Raw genomic sequence first — 20,744 nt, 5'->3', positions numbered from 1 at the left:
CTGCGTCTCACAAAGACAACCAAAAATCTCAAATTTGGACTCATCAGACCAAAGGACAGATTTCCACCGGTCTAATGTCCAGTGCTCTTGTTTCTTGGCCCAAGTATGTCTCTTCTTATTATTGGTGTCCCTTGGCAGTGGTTTCTTTGCAGCAATTTGAATGTGAAGACCTGATATATATGAATTCACCCTACTTGTTTCTAAACCTTGTAAATTATTGCATTTGTGGCATCTACTGTATACAGTTTAAGCGTTTGCATTTTATGTACGATTTCTTTGATGTACACATTCAGTGTTTATATGATGTCAATATATTTGCTGGACATTGTAAAGCAAGTTATGTCTCCCTTCTCTGGGTTCCATGTGTTATTAAGACAACATGTATTAGTCTTACATTATTGATTTTATCCTCTAATAACGCACTGAAGTGGTTGAGTTGAGTGGTATGCTATTTTATATCATCTCTGTCTTAATTACAATTTACAGTAAATATAGGGTCTAAGCACAGTTAAACCGTGTCATGTCTGCCTCCAAGAATTTTCCTACCCTCATTCTGGAACAAACAAATTGGTAGTCCTGTCTGTAAAAAACAAACCAAATAGCAACAGCTCACAGCACAATGAGTCTCCCCTATTTGACCTAGATACTGTATTTTCTATGTATGTATTGATATGTAGGCTTTGTGTGACATTTGTTTTAGTTGTAGTTCTGTTCTTGTCTATTCATGTTTTTTGTGGACCCCAGGAAGAGTAGCTGCTTAATGGGATCCTAATAATTACCACAAAAAAAATGTTTTGCTTAGGGGTGTTGCAAGTCTGCCTCTCTGTATTCTAATAGTTCAGGGGAACATCATGATATCACCTTATAAGAGCAACGCTTCCAGCTGTATGTATTATTGGGTCCTTGAGATCAAGGACAATTTGAGTTTATTTAATGTACAGTTGAAGTCGGAAGTTTACATGCACTAAGGTTGTAGTCATTAAAACTCATTTTTCAACCACTCCACAAATTTTTTGTTAACAAACTATAGTTTTGGCAAGTCGGTTAGGACATCTATTTTGTACATGACACAAGTCATTTTTACAACAATTGTTTACAGACAGATTATTTCACTTATAATTCACTCTATCACAATTCCAGTGGGTCAGATGTTTACATATACTAAGTTGACTGTGCCTTTAAACAGCTTGGAAAATTCCAGAAAATTATGTAATACTTTAGAAGCTTCTGATAGGCTAATTGACAACATTTGAGTCAATTGGAGGTGTAGCTGTGGATGTATTTCAAGGCCTAACCTTCAAACTTAGTGCCTCTTTGCTTGACATCATGGGAAAATCAAAAGAAATCAGCCAAGACCTCAGAAAAAAAAATTGTAGACCTCCACAAGTCTGGTTCATCCTTGGGAGCAATTTCCAAACGCCTGAAGGAACCACGTTCATCTGTACAAACAATAGTATGCAAGTATAAACACCATGGGACCACGCAGCTGCCATTCCACTCAGAAAGGAGACGCGTTCTGTGTCCTAGAGATGAACATACTTTGGTGCAAAAAGTGCAAATCAATCCCAGAACAACAGCAAAGGACCTTGTGAAGATGCTGGAGGAAACAGGTCTGTCCACAGTGAAACGAGTCCTATATAGACATAACCTGAAAGGCCGCACAGCAAGAAAGAAGCCACTGCTCGAAAACCGCCATAAAAAAGCCAGACTACGGTTTGCAACTGCACATGGGGACAAAGATCATACTTTTTGGAGAAATGTAATCTGGTCTGATGAAACAAAAATATAACCGTTTGGCCATAATGACCATCATTATGTTTGGAGGAAAAAGGGGGAAGCTTGCAAGCCGAAGAACACCATCCCAACCGTGAAACACGGGGGTGGCAGCATAAGGTTGTGTGGGTGCTTTGCTGCAGGAGGGACTGGTGCACTTCACAAAATAGATGGCATCATGAGGAAGTAAAATTATGTGGATATATTGAAGCAACATCTCAAGACATCAGTCAGGAAGTTAAAGCTTGGTCGCAATTGGGTCTTCCAAACGGACAATGACTCCAAGCATACTTCCAAAGTTGTGGCAAAATGGCTTACGGACAACAAAGGCAAGGTATTGTAGTGGCAATCACAAAGCCCTGACCTCAAACCTATAGAAAATTTGTGGGCAGAACTGAAAAATTGTGTGCGAGCAAGGAGGCCTACAAACCTGACTCAGTTACACCAGCTCTGTCAAGAGGAATGGGCCAAAATGCACACAACTTATTTTGGGAAGCTTGTGGAAGGCTACACAAAACGTTTGACCCAAGTTAAACAATTTAAAGGCAATGCTACCAAATACTAATTGAGTATATGTAAACTTCTGACCCACTGGGAATGTGATGAAAGAAATAAAAGCTGAAATAAATCATTCTCTCTACAATTATTTTGACATTTCAAATTCTTAAAATAAAGTTGTGGTCCTAACTGACCTAAGACAGGGAATGTTTACTAGGATTAAATGTCAGGAATTGTGAAAAACTGAGTTTAAATGTATTTGGCTAAGGTGTATGTTAACTTCCAACTTCAACTCTATGTCCAATGTTAGAATGTTTCTGTCAGGCTCTACTAACTCTACAAGTCCAGTGCAGTTAAGGTACTGTTTCAATATGCATGTTGTGCGTTATTACTGACACATACTATTGGATTAGCATGCCTCAGAAACGGCCAAGATGGCCACCAAGTACTTTCTGCAATCCACCACAATGCGAGAGACAGACGAGGGAATCCAGTTTCAACTGGCTCAAATTACCCTCATTCAGCCCCCCAAAATCACTTGTTTTGATGTGGAAAATAGAAAATTTAATTGTTAGCCTTCTCCATGTCTACCTCTGATGCCGCGTATATATCTAGTTCTCTCTTATTACCTGTTGTCTCATAAGGTTAGCAGTTGACATTTGATATGCAGGGGTTTAGTTGTGGCAGGGATTTAGACTTTCCCCAGGTTGGAGAACCCACAATCTGCTGAGTTTAAAACCTCCATGATTCCAGCTTATACCGAGAACTCCAATGCAGCCACCAGCCAGTTGTGAACGAATCGGCTTAATGCAGATTGACACGTAGCATAAGCCTACAAGTTCGAGCTAAAAGTCCGTTTTCACTCAAGAAGCACATTATGACATTTACCATTCCCTTACCATGGATTGTAAATATGTTACGTTTGTCTTTTATGGTTACAAGCAAGCAAGGCTTTGATATTTGGCTAAAAAAAACTAAACATATGGTACCGCTTAAAGGAAGCAATAATGCTTCGGTTTCCATCTGCAAAGTGATAGCATTTTAGCCTTTGGGCTAGTCATGTTGCTGTTTATGAGATGGCTCACATGGCCTCACAGACTTATTTCCCGGGGCCATGTTTGCAGCTTATGTAAAATATATGTAACCACAGATGTGAGCCGTGTCTCTCGGGCTTCATATAAAGCCTTTATAGATTTTTTTATTTATTTTTTATTTCACCTTTATTTAACCAGGTAGGCTAGTTGAGAACAAGTTCTCATTTGCAACTGCGACCTGGCCAAGATAAAGCATAGCAGTGTGAACAGACAACACAGAGTTACACATGGAGTAAACAATAAACAAGTCAATAACATGGTAGAAAAAAGAGAATCTATATACAATGTGTGCAAAAGGCATGAGGTAGGCAATAAATCGAATAATTACAATTTAGCAGATTAACACTGGAGTGATAAATCATCAGATGAACATGTGCAAGAAGAGATACTGGTGTGCAAAAGAGCAGAAAAGTAAATAAATAAAAGCAGTATGGGGGGTGAGGTAGGTAAATTGGGTGGGTAGTTTACAGATGGACTATGTACAGCTGCAGCGATCGGTTAGCTGCACGGATAGCAGATTTTTAAAGTTGTTGAGGGAGATAAAAGTCTCCAACTTCAGAGATTTTTGCAATTCGTTCCAGTCGCAGGCAGCAGAGAACTGGAAGGAAAGGCGTCCAAATGAGGTTTTAGCTTTAGGGATGATCAGTGAGATACACCTGCTGGAGCGCGTGCTGCGGGTGGGTGTAGCCATCGTGACCAGTGAACTGAGATAAGGCGGCACTTTACCTAGCATAGCCTTGTAGATGACCTGGAGCCAGTGGGTCTGACGACGAACATGTAGCGAGGGCCAGCCGACTAGGGCATACAGGTCGCAGTGGTGGGTCGTATAAGGTGCTTTAGTAACAAAACGAATGGCACTGTGATAAACTGCGTCCAGTTTGCTGAGTAGAGTGTTGGAAGCTATTTTGTAGATGACATCGCCGAAGTCGAGGATCGGTAGGATAGTCAGTTTTACTAGGGTAAGTTTGGCGGCGTGAGTGAAGGAGGCTTTGTTGCGGAATAGAAAGCCGATTCTTGATTTGATTTTGGATTGGAGATGTTTGATATGAGTCTGGAAGGAGAGTTTGCAGTCTAGCCAGACACCTAGGTACTTATAGATGTCCACATATTCTAGGTCGGAACCGTCCAGGGTGGTGATGCTAGACGGGCGTGCGGGTGCAGGCAGCGAACGGTTGAAAAGCATGCATTTGGTTTTACTAGCGTTTAAGAGCAGTTGGAGGCCACGGAAGGAGTGTTGTATGGCATTGAAGCTCGTTTGGAGGTTAGATAGCACAGTGTCCAAGGAAGGGCCGGAAGTATATAGAATGGTGTCGTCTGCGTAGAGGTGGATCAGGGAATCGCCCGCAGCAAGAGCAACATCATTGATGTATACAGAGAAAAGAGTCGGCCCGAGAATTGAACCCTGTGGTACCCCCATAGAGACTGCCAGAGGACCGGACAACATGCCCTCCGATTTGACACACTGAACTCTGTCTGCAAAGTAGTTGGTGAACCAGGCAAGGCAGTCATTAGAAAAACCGAGGCTACCGAGTCTGCCGATAAGAATATGGTGATTGACAGAGTCGAAAGCCTTGGCCAGGTCGATGAAGACGGCTGCACAGTAATGTCTTTTATCGATGGCGGTTATGATGTCGTTTAGTACCTTGAGCGTGGCTGAGGTGCACCCGTGACCGGCTCGGAAACCGGATTGCACAGCGGAGAAGGTACGGTGGGATTCGAGATGGTCAGTGATCTGTTTGTTGACTTGGCTTTCGAAGACCTTAGATAGGCAGGGCAGGATGGATATAGGTCTGTAACAGTTTGGGTCCAGGGTGTCTCCCCCTTTGAAGAGGGGGATGACCGCGGCAGCTTTCCAATCCTTGGGGATCTCAGATGATACGAAGGAGAGGTTGAACAGGCTGGTAATAGGGGGTGCGACAATGGCGGCGGACAGTTTCAGGAATAGGGGGTCCAGATTGTCAAGCCCAGCTGATTTGTATGGGTCCAGGTTTTCCAGCTCTTTCAGAACATCTGCTATCTGGATTTGGGTAAAGGAGAAGCTGGGGAGGCTTGGGCGAGTAGCAGCGGGGGGGGCGGGGCTGTTGGCCAAGGTTGGAGTCGCCAGGAGGAAGGCATGGCCAGCCATTGAGAAATGCTTGTTGAAGTCTTCGATTATCACGGATTTATCGGTGGTGACCGTGTTACCTAGCCTCAGTGCAGTGGGCAGCTGGGAGGAGGTGCTCTTGTTCTCCATGGACTTTACAGTATCCCAGAACTTTTTGGAGTTAGAGCTACAGGATGCGAATTTCTGCTTGAAAAAGCTGGCCTTTGCTTTCCTGACTGACTGCGTGTATTGGTTCCTGACTTCCCTGAACAGTTGCATATCGCGGGGGCTCTTCGATGCTATTGCAGTTCGCCACAGGATGTTTTTGTGCTGGTCGAGGGCAGTCAGGTCAGGAGTGAACCAAGGGCTATATCTGTTTTTGGTTCTGCATTTTTTGAACGGAGCATGCTTGTCTAATATGGTGAGGAAGTAACATTTAAAGAATGACCAGGCATCCTCAACTGACGGGATGAGGTCAATATCCTTCCAGGGTACCCGGGCCAGGTCGATTAGAAAGGCCTGCTCGCAGAAGTGTTTTAGGGAGCGTTTGACAGTGATGAGGGGTGGTCGTTTGACCGCGGACCCGTGGCGGATACAGGCAATGAGGCAGTGATCGCTGAGATCTTGATTGAAGACAGCAGAGGTGTATTTGGAGGGCAGGTTGGTCAGGATAATGTCTATTAGGGTGCCCATGTTTACGGATTTAGGGTTGTACCTGGTGGGTTCCTTGATGATTTGTGTGAGATTGAGGGCATCAAGCTTGGATTGTAGGACTGCCGGGGTGTTAAGCATATCCCAGTTTAGGTCACCTAACAGAACAAACTCTGAAGCTAGATGGGGAGCGATCAATTCACAGATGGTGTCCAGGGCACAGCTGGGAGCTGAGGGGGGTCGGTAGCAGGCGGCAACGGTGAGAGACTTATTTCTGGAGAGATTAATTTTTAAAATTAGAAGTTCGAACTGTTTGGGCATAGACCTGGAAAGTATGACAGAACTTTGCAGGCTATCTCTGCAGTAGATTGCAACTCCTCCCCCTTTGGCAGTTCTATCTTGACGGAAAGTGTTATAGTTGGGTATGGAAATCTCAGAATTTTTGGTGGCCTTCCTAAGCCAGGATTCGGACACGGCAAGGACATCAGGATTGGCAGAGTGTGCTAAAGCGGTGAGTAAGGCAAACTTAGGGAGGAGGCTTCTGATGTTGACATGCATGAGGCCAAGGCTTTTTCGATCGCAGAAGTCAACAAATGAGGGTGACTGGGGACATGCAGGGCCTGGGTTTACCTCCACATCACCCGAGGAACAGAGGAGTAGTAGGATGAGGGTGCGGCTAAAGGCTATCAAAACTGGTCGCCTAGAGCGTTTGGGACAAAGAATAAAAGGAGCAGATTTATGGGCGTGGTAGAATAGATTCTGGGCATAATGTGCAGACAGGGGTATGGAGGGGCGCGGGTACAGCGGAGGCAAGCCCAGGCACTGGGTGATGATAAGAGAGGTTGTATCTCTGGACATGCTGGTCTCAATGGGTGAGGTCACCGCATGTGTGGGGGGTGGGACAAAGGGGGTATCAGAGGTACGGAGAGTGGAACTACAGGGTCCATTGCAAACCAAAACAATGATAATGAAAACTAGCCTGAACAACAGTATGCAAGGCATATTGATATTTGAGAGAGACATACAATAAGGCATAAAGTGATTGCAGGTCTTGATTGGGAGAGCTAGCTAAAACAACAGGTAAGATAACAGCAGCAATAACAGGGTGTTAGTCTAACACAGCAACAACAGGTAAAAATGGCGACGACTAGGCAGAGAGGGTCGGATTAACTACACACAGATCCTGAGTTAAAGCACAGAGCCGACAGGTAAAACACAAATAAACAGAATGGAGTACCGTGAGTTAATGGACAGTCAAGCATGCATCAGCTATGTAGCCAAGTGATCATAGTGTCCAGGGGGCAGCCGTAGATGGAGCAGAGGAGGCCTCCACTAAGCTAGCACGCGGCGTATAAAGTTAGTAGCCCGGGGGGTGGTCTGCTCAGACGGAGGGGGTCTGGCGCAGTGGCGCTAGCGCTAGCTCTTCAGCTAGCCGGCAGATGGGCCTAGCTCGAGGCTAGCTCAAGGCTAACTGGTGCTTGCTTCGGGACAGTGGTGTTAGCCAGTAGTAGCCACTCGGTTGCAGCTAGCTAGCTGTGATGATACGGTGTAATTGTCCAGAGCTTGCGTCAGGAATCCGGTGATGTGGTAGAGAATATACCAGTGGCCCTTCATTACTTTGGATAGCCCAAGGATACGCATGCCTTGGTCCATCACTGAACATATTACAGGATAGGAAAGGGACTGATTGCAGGCTTACATAAAAATTGGGCCATTGTCTTCAACTCCTGTGACTGGTATAGAATAATCAATCTACTGTCTGTCCTATCTACTGTCAATTTTTCTTTTCATATGTCCATTCTTCTGTCTTTACTTCTGTCTGTCTATCCATCCATCCATCCACTACAGCAGGGTTCCCCAACTGTGAATTTGTCCCGTATGTGATTTTATTTGGCCCCCTAAGTTTTCTGAGACAAAAAAAATCTAGCTTTTTTGGGGGGGGTGCAACCTATGATCCCTTATTGATGTCACTTGTTAGATCCACTTCAATTAGTGTAGATGAAGGGGAGTAGACAAGTTAAACAAGGATTTTTAAGCCTGGAAACAATTGAGACATGGATTTTGAATGTGTGCCATTCAGAGGGTGAATGCGCAAGACAAAGTATTTAAGTGCCTTTGAACGGGGTATGGTAGTAGCTACCAGGTACACCGGTTTGTGTCAAGAACTGCACCGCTGCTGGGGTTTTCACGCTCAACAGATTCCTGGGTGTATCAAGAATGGTGCATCACCCAAAGGACATCCAGCCAACTGGACACAACTATGGGGAGCATTGGAGTCAAAATCGGCGAGCATTCCTGTCCCAGTGCCCAGCTGTAGAATGCTTTCCACACCTTGTAGAGTCCATGCCCCGACAAATTGAAGCTGTTCTGAGGCCAAAAGCGGTGGTGCAGCTCAAAATGAGGAAATTGTGCCTAATGTTTGGTATACTCATTCTATGTGATTGTATACAAATTCAAGCAAGGTTTGAAATTATTCTGTTTTAGTCCAATATTATATCTGTTTGGGCTTCTTGCGGTCAATTTGCAGTCTACAAATTATTTGTAACTATTTTCTGTCCCACTGACCATCCTCTCAAGAAAAAAATCAGCCCTCGGCTGATTGTAGTTGATAATCTCTGCACTATAGCCTCTCTGCCAAGCTATCCATCATCTTCTGTTTATATTTCTCTGTCAATCAATTTATCCATCCATCCTTGTGTATTTTGCAGGGAGCTAAAGACGCAGCTAGAGAAGGAGGACACCAAGAGAGAGCTGCTGGGAACTGGGACCAGCCTGACAGAGTCCCACTGCATCCGCTGCTTGCAGCCCTTCAAGTTCCTGGTCAACAGCAAGCGCCAGTGTCTGGACTGCCAGCTGTACGCCTGCAAGGCCTGCAGCCGCTACAACAAGAAGGAGTGCGGATGGGTATGCGACCCCTGCCACATGTCCAGGTGAGCTGGAGAAACGTACTGACGCTAGCATCTCGGTAGAACAACCTTCACGCGAATATATCCTGACATGCTAGGGCCTGAAGCCTCTACAACAAAAAGTATGTCAGCCGGGTGTGCGACCCCTGCCGTATGACCAGGGGAACTGAAGAAACATGCTAAAGGTTAGGACATTAGCACAACAACTGTAATGCTACTATATAGTGCCTTCAGAAAGTATCCACATGCCTTGACTTTTTTCCACATGTTGTTGTTTTACAGTCTGAATTTAAAATGGATTGTTTGTAGAATTTTCTTGAAATTAATTGAAAATGAAAAGCTGAAATGTCTCGTGTCAATAATTATTCCACCCCTTTGAAATGGCAAACCTAAATAAGGTCAGGAGTACACATTTGTTTAACAAGTCACGTAATAATCTGTCTGCATGGACTAACTCTGTGTAATAGTGTTTACCATGATTTTTTAATAACTACCTCATCTCTGTGACCCGCATACACAACTATCTGTAAGGTCCCTCAGTTGAGCAGTGAATTTCAAACACAGATTCAACTACAAAGACCAGGGAGGTTTTCCAATTCCTCGCAAAGAGGGGCACCTATTGGTAAGATGGGTGAAAATAAAGAAGCAGACATTGAATATCCCTTCAAGCATGGTGAAGTTATTATTTACAGGTTGGATGGCGTATCAATACACACAGTCACTACAAAGATTCAGACGTCCTTCCTAACTCAGTTGCCGGAGAGGAAGGACACCACTCAGGGATTTCACCATGAGGCCAATGGTGACTTTAAAACAGTTACGGAGTTGAATAGCTGTGATAGGAGAAAACTGATGATGGATCAACAACATTGTAGTTACTCCCCAAAACTAACCTAAATGACAGCGTGAAAAGAAGGAAGCCTGTAAAGAATAAAAATATTCCAAAACATGCATCCTGTTTGCAATAAGGCACTAAAGTAAAAACATTATGCTTGTGGCAAATCCAACACAACACATCACTGAGTACCACACTTCATAATTTCAAGCATGGTGGTGACTTATACAGTTGAAGTCGGAAGTTTACATACACCTTAGCCAAATACATTTAAAATCAGTTTTTCACAATTCCTGACATTTAATCCTAGTAACAATTTCCTGTCTTAGGTCAGTTGGGATCACCACTTTATTTTAAGAATGTGAAATGTCAGAATAATAGTGGAGAGAATGATTTATTTCATATTTTATTTCTTTCATCACATTCCCAGTGGGTCAGAAGTTTACATACACTCAATTAGTATTTGGTAGCATTGCCTTTTGGGTAGCCTTCCACAAGCTTCCCACAATAAGTTGGGTGAATTTTGGCCCATTCCTCCTGACAGAGCTGGTATAACTGAGTCAGGTTTGTAGGCCTCCTTGCTGGCGCATCAATATATCCACATAACTTTACTTCTTCATGATACCATCGGTTTTTGTGAAGTGCACCAGTTCCTCCTGCAGCAAAGCACCCCCACAACATGATGCTGCCACCCCCGTGCTTCAAGGTTTGGATGGTGTTCTTCGGCTTGCAAGCCTTCCCCTTTTTCCTCCAAACATAACGATGGTCATTATGGCCAAACAGTTCTATTTTTGTTTCATCAGACCAGATGACATTTCTCCAAAAAGCACGATCTTTGTCCCCATGTGCAGTTGAAAAAACGGAGTCTGGCTTTTTAATAGTGGTTTTGGAGCAGTGGCTTCTTCCTTGCAGGTTATGTCGATATAGGACTTGTTTTACTGTAGATATAGATACTTTTGTACCTGCTTCCTCCAGCATCTTCACAAGGTCCTTTGCTGTTGTTCTGTGATTGATTTGTACTTTTTGCACCAATGTACATTCATCTCTAGGAGACAGAACGTGTCTCCTTCCTGAGCTGTATGACAGATGTGTGGTCCCATGGTGTTTATACTTGCGTACTATTGTTTGTACAGGTGACCGTGGTACTTTCAGGCGTTTGGAAATTGCTCCCAATGATGAACCAGACTTGTGGAGGTCTACAATTTTAAACTAGTTTTAATGACTCCAACCTGAGTGTATGTAAACTTCCGACTTCAACTGTATGTAGTCCATTTGCAAAGACTAAACAAAATACAAGAATATAAACAGAATAGAGCTAAGCACAGGCAAAATCCTAAAGGAAAACCTGGTTCAGTCTACTTGCCAACAGACACTAGAAGACAAATTCACCTTCCAACAGGACAATAACCAAAAACACAGGACCAAATTTTCACTGCTTACCAAGATGACATTGAAGTTGACAGAGCTTGAAAATAAAGTATAATAATAATGTACAAATATTGTACAATCCAGGTGTGGAAAGCTGTAATAGACTTACCCAGAAAGACTCCCAGATGTAATCGCTGCTAAAGATAATTCTAACATGTATTGACTCAAGGGTGTGAAAAATTATGTGTTTGAGATATTTCTGTATTTCTTTTTCCCATTTTTTTTTTTTACATTTATTAAAAACATTTTCTAAAAACTATTTAATAAATTTAGTTTGAGAGAGAGAGAGAGAGAGAGAGAGAGACTCTCCAGATTTAACAGACTGACCCTAGCCCCCCGGCACAAACTATTGCAGCATAAATACGGGAGACCCGGTTGCCCTTTCCGACGATACCCCCATACAGGGCCAAACAGGTAGGATATAATCCCACCCTCTTTGCTAAAGCACAGCCCCCACACCACTACTGGGCTACCACCAACCTACCATCCTGAAACAAGGCAGAGTATAGACCACGAAGATCTCCACCACAGCACAAACCAAGGGGGGGCGCCAACCCAGACAGGAAGATCACGTCAGTAACTCAACCCACTCAAGTGATGCACCCCTCCTAGGGATTGCATGGAAGAGCACCAGTAAGCCAGTGACTCAGCCCCTGTAATAGGATTTGAGGCAGAGAATCCCAGTGGAGAGAGGGGAACCGGCCAGGCAGAGACAGCAAGGGCGGTTCGTTGCTCCAGTGCCTTTCTGTTCACCTTCACACTCCTGGGCCAGACTACACTCAATCATAGGACCTACTGAAGAGATGAGTCTTCAATAAAGACTTAAAGATTGAGACCGTGTCTGCGTCTCTCAAATGGATAGGCAGACCATTCCATAAAAATGGAGCTCTATAGGAAAAAGCCCTGCCTCCAGCTGTTTGTTAGAAATTCTAGGGACAATAAGGAGGCATGCGTCTTGTGACCGTAGCGTACGTGTAGGTATGTACGGCAGGACAAAATCGGAGAGATAGGTAGGAGCAAGCCCATGTAATGCTTTGTATTTTAGCAGTAAAACCTTGAAATCAGCCCTAGCCTTAACAGGAAGCCAGTGTAGAGAGGCTAGCACTGGAGTAATGTGATCAAATGTTTTGGTTCTAGTCAAGATTCTAGCAGCCGTGTTTAGCACTAACTGAAGTTTATTTATTACGTTATCCGGGTAGCTGGAAAGTAGAGCATTGCAGTAGTCTACCCTAGAAGTGACAAAAGCATGGATACATTTTTCTGCATCATTTTTGGACAGAACGTTCCTGATTTTTGCAATGTTACGTAGATGGGAAAAAAAGCTGTCCTTGAAACAGTCTTGATATGTTTGTCAAAAGAGAGACCCCGAGGTCCTTCACTAGTTTTATTTGAGACAACTGTGCAACCATCAAGATTAATTGTTAGATTCAACAGAAGATCCCTTTGTTTCTTGGGACCTAGAACTAGCATCTCTGTTTTGTCCGAGTTTAAAAGTAGAAAATGTGCCACCATCCACTTCCTTATGTCTGAAACGCAGGCTTCCAGGGTAGGCAATTTTGGCGATTCACCATGTTTCATCAAAATGTACAGCTGTGTATCGTCCGCATAGCAGTGAAAGTTAACATTATGTTTCCGAATGACATCACCAAGAGGTAAAATATATAGTGAAAACAATAGTGGTCCTAAAACGGAGCTTTGAGGACCCCCAAAATGTACAGTTGATTTGTCAGAGGACAAACCATCCACAGAGACAAACTGATATCTTTCCGACAAATAATATCTAAACCAGGCCAGAACTTGTCCGTGTAGACCAATTTGGGTTTCCAATCTCTGCAAAAGATCGTGATAATCGATGGTATCAAAAGCAGCACTAAGGTCTAGGAGCACGAGGACAGATGCAGAGCCTCGGTCTGACGCCATTAAAAGGTAATTTACCACCTTCACAAGTGCAGTCTCAGTGCTATGATGGGGTCTAAAACCAGACTGAAGTGTTTTGTATACATTGTTTGTCTTCAAGAAGGCAGTGTGTTGCTGCGCAACAGCTTTTTCAATTTTATTTAGAGGAATGTGAAATTCGATATAGGCTGAACGTTTTTTATATTTTGTGGGTCAAGGTTTGGATTTTTTCAAGAGGCTTTATTACTGCCACTTTTAGTGAGTTTGGTAAACATATGGTGTATAGAGAGCCATTTATTATGTTCAACATAGGAGGGCCAAGCACAGGAAGCAGCTCTTTCAGTAATTTAGTTGGAATAAGGTCCAGTATGCAGCTTGAAGGTTTAGAGGCCATGATTATTTTCATCATTGTGTCAAGAGACTTATTACTAAAACACTTGAGTGTCTCCCTTGATCCTAGGTCCTGGCAGAGTTGTGCAGACTCAGGACAACTGAGCTTTGGAGGAATATGCAGATTTAAAGAGGAGTCCGTAATGTATTGCTGCTAAAGTGAAAGCCATCCCCTCTAAGGGAATGCTGCTTTTTAGTTAGTTTTGCGACAGTATCAAAAAGAAATGTTGGTCTGTTACAACCCCCAAAACTAATTGGAGAAAGGTCTCAGGCCGCTTCAGGCAACCAAGAAGTTATATAGAATATAAAAGAATATAAAATTATAAAAGAAGTGTCATAATTCCAAGAGTGGTGATGAAGGAGTCAAGTGCAGAGAGCAGGGTAGTTCAAAAGCAAGTGGATTTAATATTCCAAAGAGATACAGTGAGACGGCTACACCATACATACGAGGGCGTTTCAAGAAACAGTCCAAAACAAACAGGACAAAATCTACTTGGAACAGACACAAGAAATAACGAACACCACAAACAGAAAAACAAGCCCGCACAAAAGTCGGCGGGCCAACTGGGTTTAAATAGCCCACAATGAACCTAAACACAAAACAGGTGCAACAAATCAGACAAAACTAAATGAAACAGAAAAGGGGATCGGTGGCAGCTAGTAGGCCGGAGACGACGACCGCCGAGCGCCGCCCGAACGGGAAGAGGCACCATCTTCGGCGGGAATCGTGACAAGAAGAATTTAATGCATTCAGTGGTTCCTCCTTTAAAAGCACACCTTGCGGGCTGCTGCAGCATTCTATGGCATGTTATTTAATTGTCAGCCATTTTTTAAGTTAATGCAAGTTAGTGCTAGTTTGACCACCAGAAGGCAACTTTGAGAAGCATTTGATAGTCTCCCATATTGGCTTTACTAGAGAATAAAAATAAACATTTGTAATAACATAGTACATGGGATTGATTTTAAGAAATTAGGCTTTATTAATTTGATTAATATTATGGTGTTTATATTCCGAGAAAAACTAAACCCTCAGGGTTTCCGTTAGGATGGAATGGAAAATATTACGCTGTACAACGTGACAGTCGGGAGTAGGCTACAGCATAAGAGGATTGGAGGATTTTAAATGAATATCTAAGGGGCATAACATTTCCACACCCTAATTGTAGTGTAACCAATACTCATTTCGCCTATGGTAGGCCTACAGTATATCTAAAAAAAATCATGTTTAAATGACGTGACTCACCAATAATTACAATTAGAGAATTGGAGGATTCTAAATTAATATCTAAGGGGCATTTTCTGTTAGGATCTGTGAGAATATCTAAGGGGATTTTATATAATTCTAAATGAATTAATAATATAATAATCGCTTTGTTTAAAAAGTATCGATATTTTGGAGATTTCGTTTTCATTTAACCTAGAGTGAGCGAGAAAAAGTTTAACGTGTTGATTTTATGTGTTGACTGAATATAAGCAAGTGATATCTGCTAAATAATCAAGTTAGAAATATTATTTATGGAAAAACCTAAATAACAAACTGGCTTTATTTACAAATTAATGAGAATGTCTCACCCCATGTTCAATAATTGTCCTCTCACAATAATTGTCCTCTCACTGTGAATTGCGTTTTATTTTCAGCAAACTTAACATGTGTAAACATTTGTATGAACATGACAAGATTCAACAACTGAGACATAAACTGAACAACTACCACAGACATGTGACTAACATAAATAGAATAATGTGTCCCTGAACAAAGGGGGGATCAAAATCAAAAGCAACAGTCAGTATCTGGTGTGGCCACCAGCTGCATTAAGTACTGCAGTGCATCTCCTCCTCAAGGACTGCACCAGATTTGCCAATTCTTGCTGTGAGATGTTACCCCACTCTTCCACCAAGGCACCTGCAAGTTCCCGGATATTTCTGGGGGGAATGGCCCTAGCACTCACCCTCCGATCCAACAGGTCCCAGACGTGCTCAATGGGATTGAGATCCGGGCTCTTTGCTGGCCATGGCAGAACACTGACATTCCTGTCTTGCAGGAAATCACACACAGAACGAGCAGTATGGCTGGTGGCATTGTCATGCTGGAGGGTCATGTCAGGATGAGCCAGCAGGAAAGGTACCACATGAGGGAGGAGGATGTCTTCCCTGTAACGTACAGCGTAGAGATGGCCTGCAATGACAACAAGCTCAGTCCGATGATGCTGTGGCACACAGCCCCAGACCATGACGAACCCTGCACCTCCAAATCGATCCCGCTCCAGAGTACAGGCATCAATCTAACGCTAATTTCGTCGACGATAAACGTGAATCTGACCATCACCCCATGTGAGACAAAACCGCGACTCGTCAGTGAAGAGCACTTTTTGCCAGTCCTGTCTGGTCCAGCGACGGTGGGTTTGTGCCCATAGGTGACGTTGTTGCCGGTGATGTCTGGTGAGGACCTGCCTTACAACAGGCCTACAAGCCCTCAGTCCAGCATCTCTCAGCCTATTGCGGACAGTCTGAGCACTGATGGAGGGATTGTGCGTTCGTGGTGTAACTCGGGCAGTTGTTGTTGTTGCCATTCTGTACCTGTCCCACAGGTGTGATGTTCGGATGTACCAATCCTGTGCAGGTGTTGTTACACGTGGTCTGCCACTGCGAGGGCGATCAGCTGTCCGTCCTGTCTCGCTCTAGCGCTGTCTTAGGCGTTTCACAGTACGGACATTGCAATTTATTGCCCTGGCCACATCTGCAGTCCTCATGCCTCCTTGCAGCGTGCCTAAGGCACATTCACGCAGATGAGCAGGGACCCTGGGCATCTTTCTTTTGGTGTTTTTTAGAGTCAGTAGAAAGGACTCTTTAGTGTCCTAAGTTTTTATAACTGTGACCTTATTTGCCTACTGTCTGTAAGCTGTTGGTGTCTTAATTACTGTTCCACAGGTGCATGTTCATTAATTGTTTATGGTTCATTGAACAAGCATGGGAAACAGTGTTTAAACCCTTTACAATGAAGATCTGTGAAGTTATTTGGATTTTTACGAATTATCTTTGAAAACAGGGTCCTCAAAGGGACGTTTCTTTTTTTGCTGAGTTTATATCTTAAGAATATCATGGAATAATTGAACTTTTTTGATTCTCCATGCTGGTCTCAGAGCAGCGTGAAACGGTGCTGAAATAGGCGTCCACAGCGGGAAGACTATATATAATGATATATTGGAGATTATTTCGTTTTCAAAAAAATGGCAGTGAGCGATTGTAATCTGAATAAAGGCAAAAATAATCTTTATAAAGGCCAAAATATAGCCCTGCTAATAGCCATAATGACGCTGTACAACGTGACCATGTGTGTTTGAAAGAGTATTTTCCAGTAAGCAACAATTTGTTTGCCTTCATTAGACAACTTTGTTCCAATATTTCTGTAATTCAGTGATATTTATTCCCATAGTAATTTGTTATGGATCCATAACTAAATCAACATCTGCATTTTGAAAGAGTATTTTTATGATTATTTTACTAATGAAAGCATAAAGATGCTGATGAAGAAATACAGTACTGTACAGTATATGCTTTTACATTTGGATAATAATATAAGCCACCTGCATATGTTTATTAGGCTACTGTGCAGTCTGACAAGTAAACATAGCCTACAATACATACTGTTGTAAACATGGGAAAGTGCCTAATTCCTTACATAAGGGGGAGCAGGCCATGTCCAGACTTTCTCGTGACCTCAAGTTCCTTCAATAATGGCTGTACTAAAGAATGCGGGCACGCGGGAGACCGGGGTTCAATTCCCTGACTGGGAGGAAGGAGTAGGCTGTCCTTGTAAATAAGAATTTGTTGATTTGTTGATTCCATACGTGTTATTTCATAGTTGTGATGTCTTCACTATTATTCTATAATGTAGAAAATAGTAAAAATAAATAAAAATCCCGGAATGAGTAGGTGTGTCCAAACTTTTGATTGGTACTTGCTTAAATAATTAGATTAATATTATGGTGTTTCTATTCCAAGAAAAACGAAAAACCCTCTGAGTTTCCGTTAGGATGGAATGGAAAATATGGCACTGTACAACGTGATGGTCGGCAGTACATTACTGGGCTATTTAGCTAAAGAATCCTCATGTCTTGCAGGCAGGGCACGCGGGAGACCAGGCTTCAATTCTCGGATGGGGAGGAAGGAATAGGTTGTCCTTGTCAATAATAATTTGTTCTTAACTGACTTGCCTTGTTAAATAAAGGTTACACTAAGAGCATGACATTTCTGCACCCTATTTTTTAAATTCTAGTCTAACCAATTTTATTCACCCAAATGGTGATTAAGTCAAAATAGAAATCTCATTGATTTCTCAAGACCAGTCCCCATGCTTGTTTCAGAGCAGCGCGAAACAGTGGTAAAAGAGTTTTAGGCTATTGCTTCAAATCCTATTGCTTCTAACTTCAACTTGCTCTTTAAATAAATAAGACCTACAGCACATTACTCAACACTAGTGAGACTCATGTCGCCTGCAGTAGACCTACAGTATATCGAAAAATATGATGTGACACTCCGCCAATAATTACATATAGAGGATTGGAGGAATCTAAATTAAAAACAAATGCCACCATCGCTCTCCCGGTGGCGGCTGGCACGGGTATCGAACATGCATCTGTAGTAACACAGCTTGCATTGGTATCCAGTGTCTTAGACTGTTGCGCCACTCAAGCGCTGTACCACATGACCCGTCGGGAGTGGTCTAGAGTCTTAGAGTAAGAGCAAAATAATCCTAGCAAAATAAAATAATAAAAACCTTCATGTAACTTCAGGTTTAGTAATTAATGCTGAAGTCGTGCACAATTATCAGTTTCTATTCAGGACCCAAAAGCAACAAAAAAAAACTAACTCCCCCTTGCGCTGGTCTGGAGCAATGAAGTGGTGACGCAGGGTACCGTACAAAACCACAAATTACCTTTAAGTCCTGCGGCGTAAGCTTGCAACTTTTAAAGGAGGAACCACTGTATTTTTCATCTAAAGTTCCTCTCCCAATTCCTACTCAAGGTCTAAAGGCAAATATAGTCCCTTTCATCCATCCCTCTGACAAATCTCCCACACACCTGGTCTGATGCATTTTGCAAACTCGCATACTGTATATCTAACATACTGTGTGTGATCCAAGTACTGAAATGCTTACCCTACTCACTTGGGAGAGTGGGGTAAGTTCAGCCTAAGGGTTTGTTGAGACACCCCTTGTTTCTTGGAAACTATACCAAAAATTAATAATGTGAACAAATATTTAGGAAGAGGTCATAGTTTCATGCATTCGGTGAAGGAATAAAATTACATGGGAAAAAAAGTGGTAAACAAGTTAGGTCCAAAAAACTGATTTCCACCATCAAATGAATTATTTGGGGAACAGGTTTCATGATTCTTGTACGTAAACCAAAGTAAATACTGTAGTTTTGTAAACTGTTCTATACATCAGTTGGTGTATCTATAAGCTTCCATATGAAGTCCTAAACATAGCATGAAAGTGCATCCTTGTAGCTTTTTGGGCTAATATAGTAAAAAAGCTTTGCTGTGGGGCAAGTTGAGCCAATGCTTGAGCCAATGCAATGGAAAGTTGAGCAAATGTAAGTGTTTTCTTCCCAGGTTTAAATGCAAGGCATTATCACTGGGATTTGAGGTAACACCATGGCCTGGCCTGTGTTAAAACAGTACAAGTGTTTGTTAGGTATTAAGCCTATGTTAAGTTTTAAACCTGTGTTAAAAGATGCTTAAAATTACTAAAAGACAAAGTGATTCTGATTGTGTGGAATTGTGTTTGGGAAATAAAGATAGACATGGGTTTTAAAAAGGTTGCGGTAATATTTCATTCAGTATATACATTTGTAGGCGGCTCAACTTACCCTGTCCCTATGCTCAACTTAGCCCATACCCAGGATAAGGTATGTTTTAAAAACAATTACGTAGATATCTTTGTTAGAAAGGATACTATATTTCCCTTGACGTAGTGATGCGTTAATGTACAAAAAAAGGCTCAACATAAACCTCAAGAACATACTCCTCGAATAGCTGCTTCAGATTTAAACCTTGGAGCCATACAGTATCTATTAAGTCTGTCCCTGCTCTGTCCATCCATCTGTCTGTATAGCCAGTCATTATTGAAGTCCTCTCTCTCTCTCTCTCTCTCTCTCTCTCTCTCTCTCTCTCTCTCTCTCTCCAGGGTCCTCAAGATTGGCACTTTGGAGTGGTACCATGAGAATGTGCGCTCCCGTTTCAAGCGCTTTGGCAGTGCCAAGGTGATGCGCTCGCTCTACAAGAGGTTGAGTGGCGATCTCAGCGCCTCCCAGAGTGACCTGAGAGGTGGGTACTATGGGTTCCATGCCCACACCTGAACAAGCCCTTAGGAGACCCCATCACCCCTGTATAAACCCTTAGGAAACCCTGTAGCACACGGTAGCAGTGCTATAGAGCCCACGAGGTACAGTAGGGAGTTTATTGTTGCTCAAGATCTGCTGAAGCGTATTGTTCTAAATACACAATAAATTAAAAGCTTTCTAGAGACGCAGCTGCTTTATACAGTGGCTGAGTGTTAACCTCTTGTCATGGTGGATGGAATGTATTTACTGTAGGCTGCATCTATGGTATAGAAAATATCACTCAAAATGATTACAATGTCAGGCCATGTCAGGTCAGTGTTGTGGTGTATGCATCCCCATGTTAACTCTGGAATCGGAAATGATTTAAAATCACTGGTCGTCATTTTTTGTAAACAACTCATAAAATGATGGTGTTTATAACAGCCTATGCAGGCATTGTAAATGTCACCAAGGCATATTTTAAACAAATTCCCTTCTCAGCTTACCATTTACGCTCTATAAATCCAACATTTGCATGATATCTAACACAGGAGCTTTTGTAATCTGTTAAAGTAACATTTTATCCATCTTTGCATAGTGCTTTTCGGGTGTGTGGAAGATTTACATGCAAACTTGAATGGAGTGATACACATGACTAATTTGTCCCACTCTGTGCATTCTGAATCATAGGAAATAAGTTTCTTTCTCTCTTTTCAGTCAATAAGCCCTTCTCAGGGAGCTGCCTGGCAAATAGGACAGAGACTTAATCTTTTCCATCTTCTCTGTTTTTCTGGCTTCCTACAACTGTGTGTGGAGCGGTGTTAAGAGCACTGCAGCACAAAGGCCTGGATTCAGTCTAAATGT

The 20,744-nt window shown here is 42.6% G+C and overlaps 1 protein-coding gene across 3 annotated transcripts in view; it reads left to right on the top strand.

Annotated features, from left to right (window-relative positions):
• LOC129816464 (melanophilin-like) overlaps nucleotides 1–20,744 on the top strand; it is a 133,677-nt gene that overhangs the window by 37,825 nt on the left and 75,108 nt on the right. For all 3 annotated transcript variants that reach the window (XM_055870989.1, XM_055870988.1, XM_055870987.1), the window contains exons 3-4: nucleotides 8,808–9,029; nucleotides 19,745–19,884. In XM_055870989.1, coding sequence (XP_055726964.1) covers nucleotides 8,808–9,029; nucleotides 19,745–19,884 — 362 coding nt within the window. The remainder of the gene's footprint in view (nucleotides 1–8,807; nucleotides 9,030–19,744; nucleotides 19,885–20,744) is intronic.

Source organism: Salvelinus fontinalis, chromosome 19, assembly GCF_029448725.1.
Source record: "Salvelinus fontinalis isolate EN_2023a chromosome 19, ASM2944872v1, whole genome shotgun sequence".
NCBI lineage: Eukaryota > Metazoa > Chordata > Actinopteri > Salmoniformes > Salmonidae > Salvelinus > Salvelinus fontinalis.
Note: the sequence above shows the minus strand (reverse complement) of the source record. Positions and strands in the feature narration are given on the sequence as shown.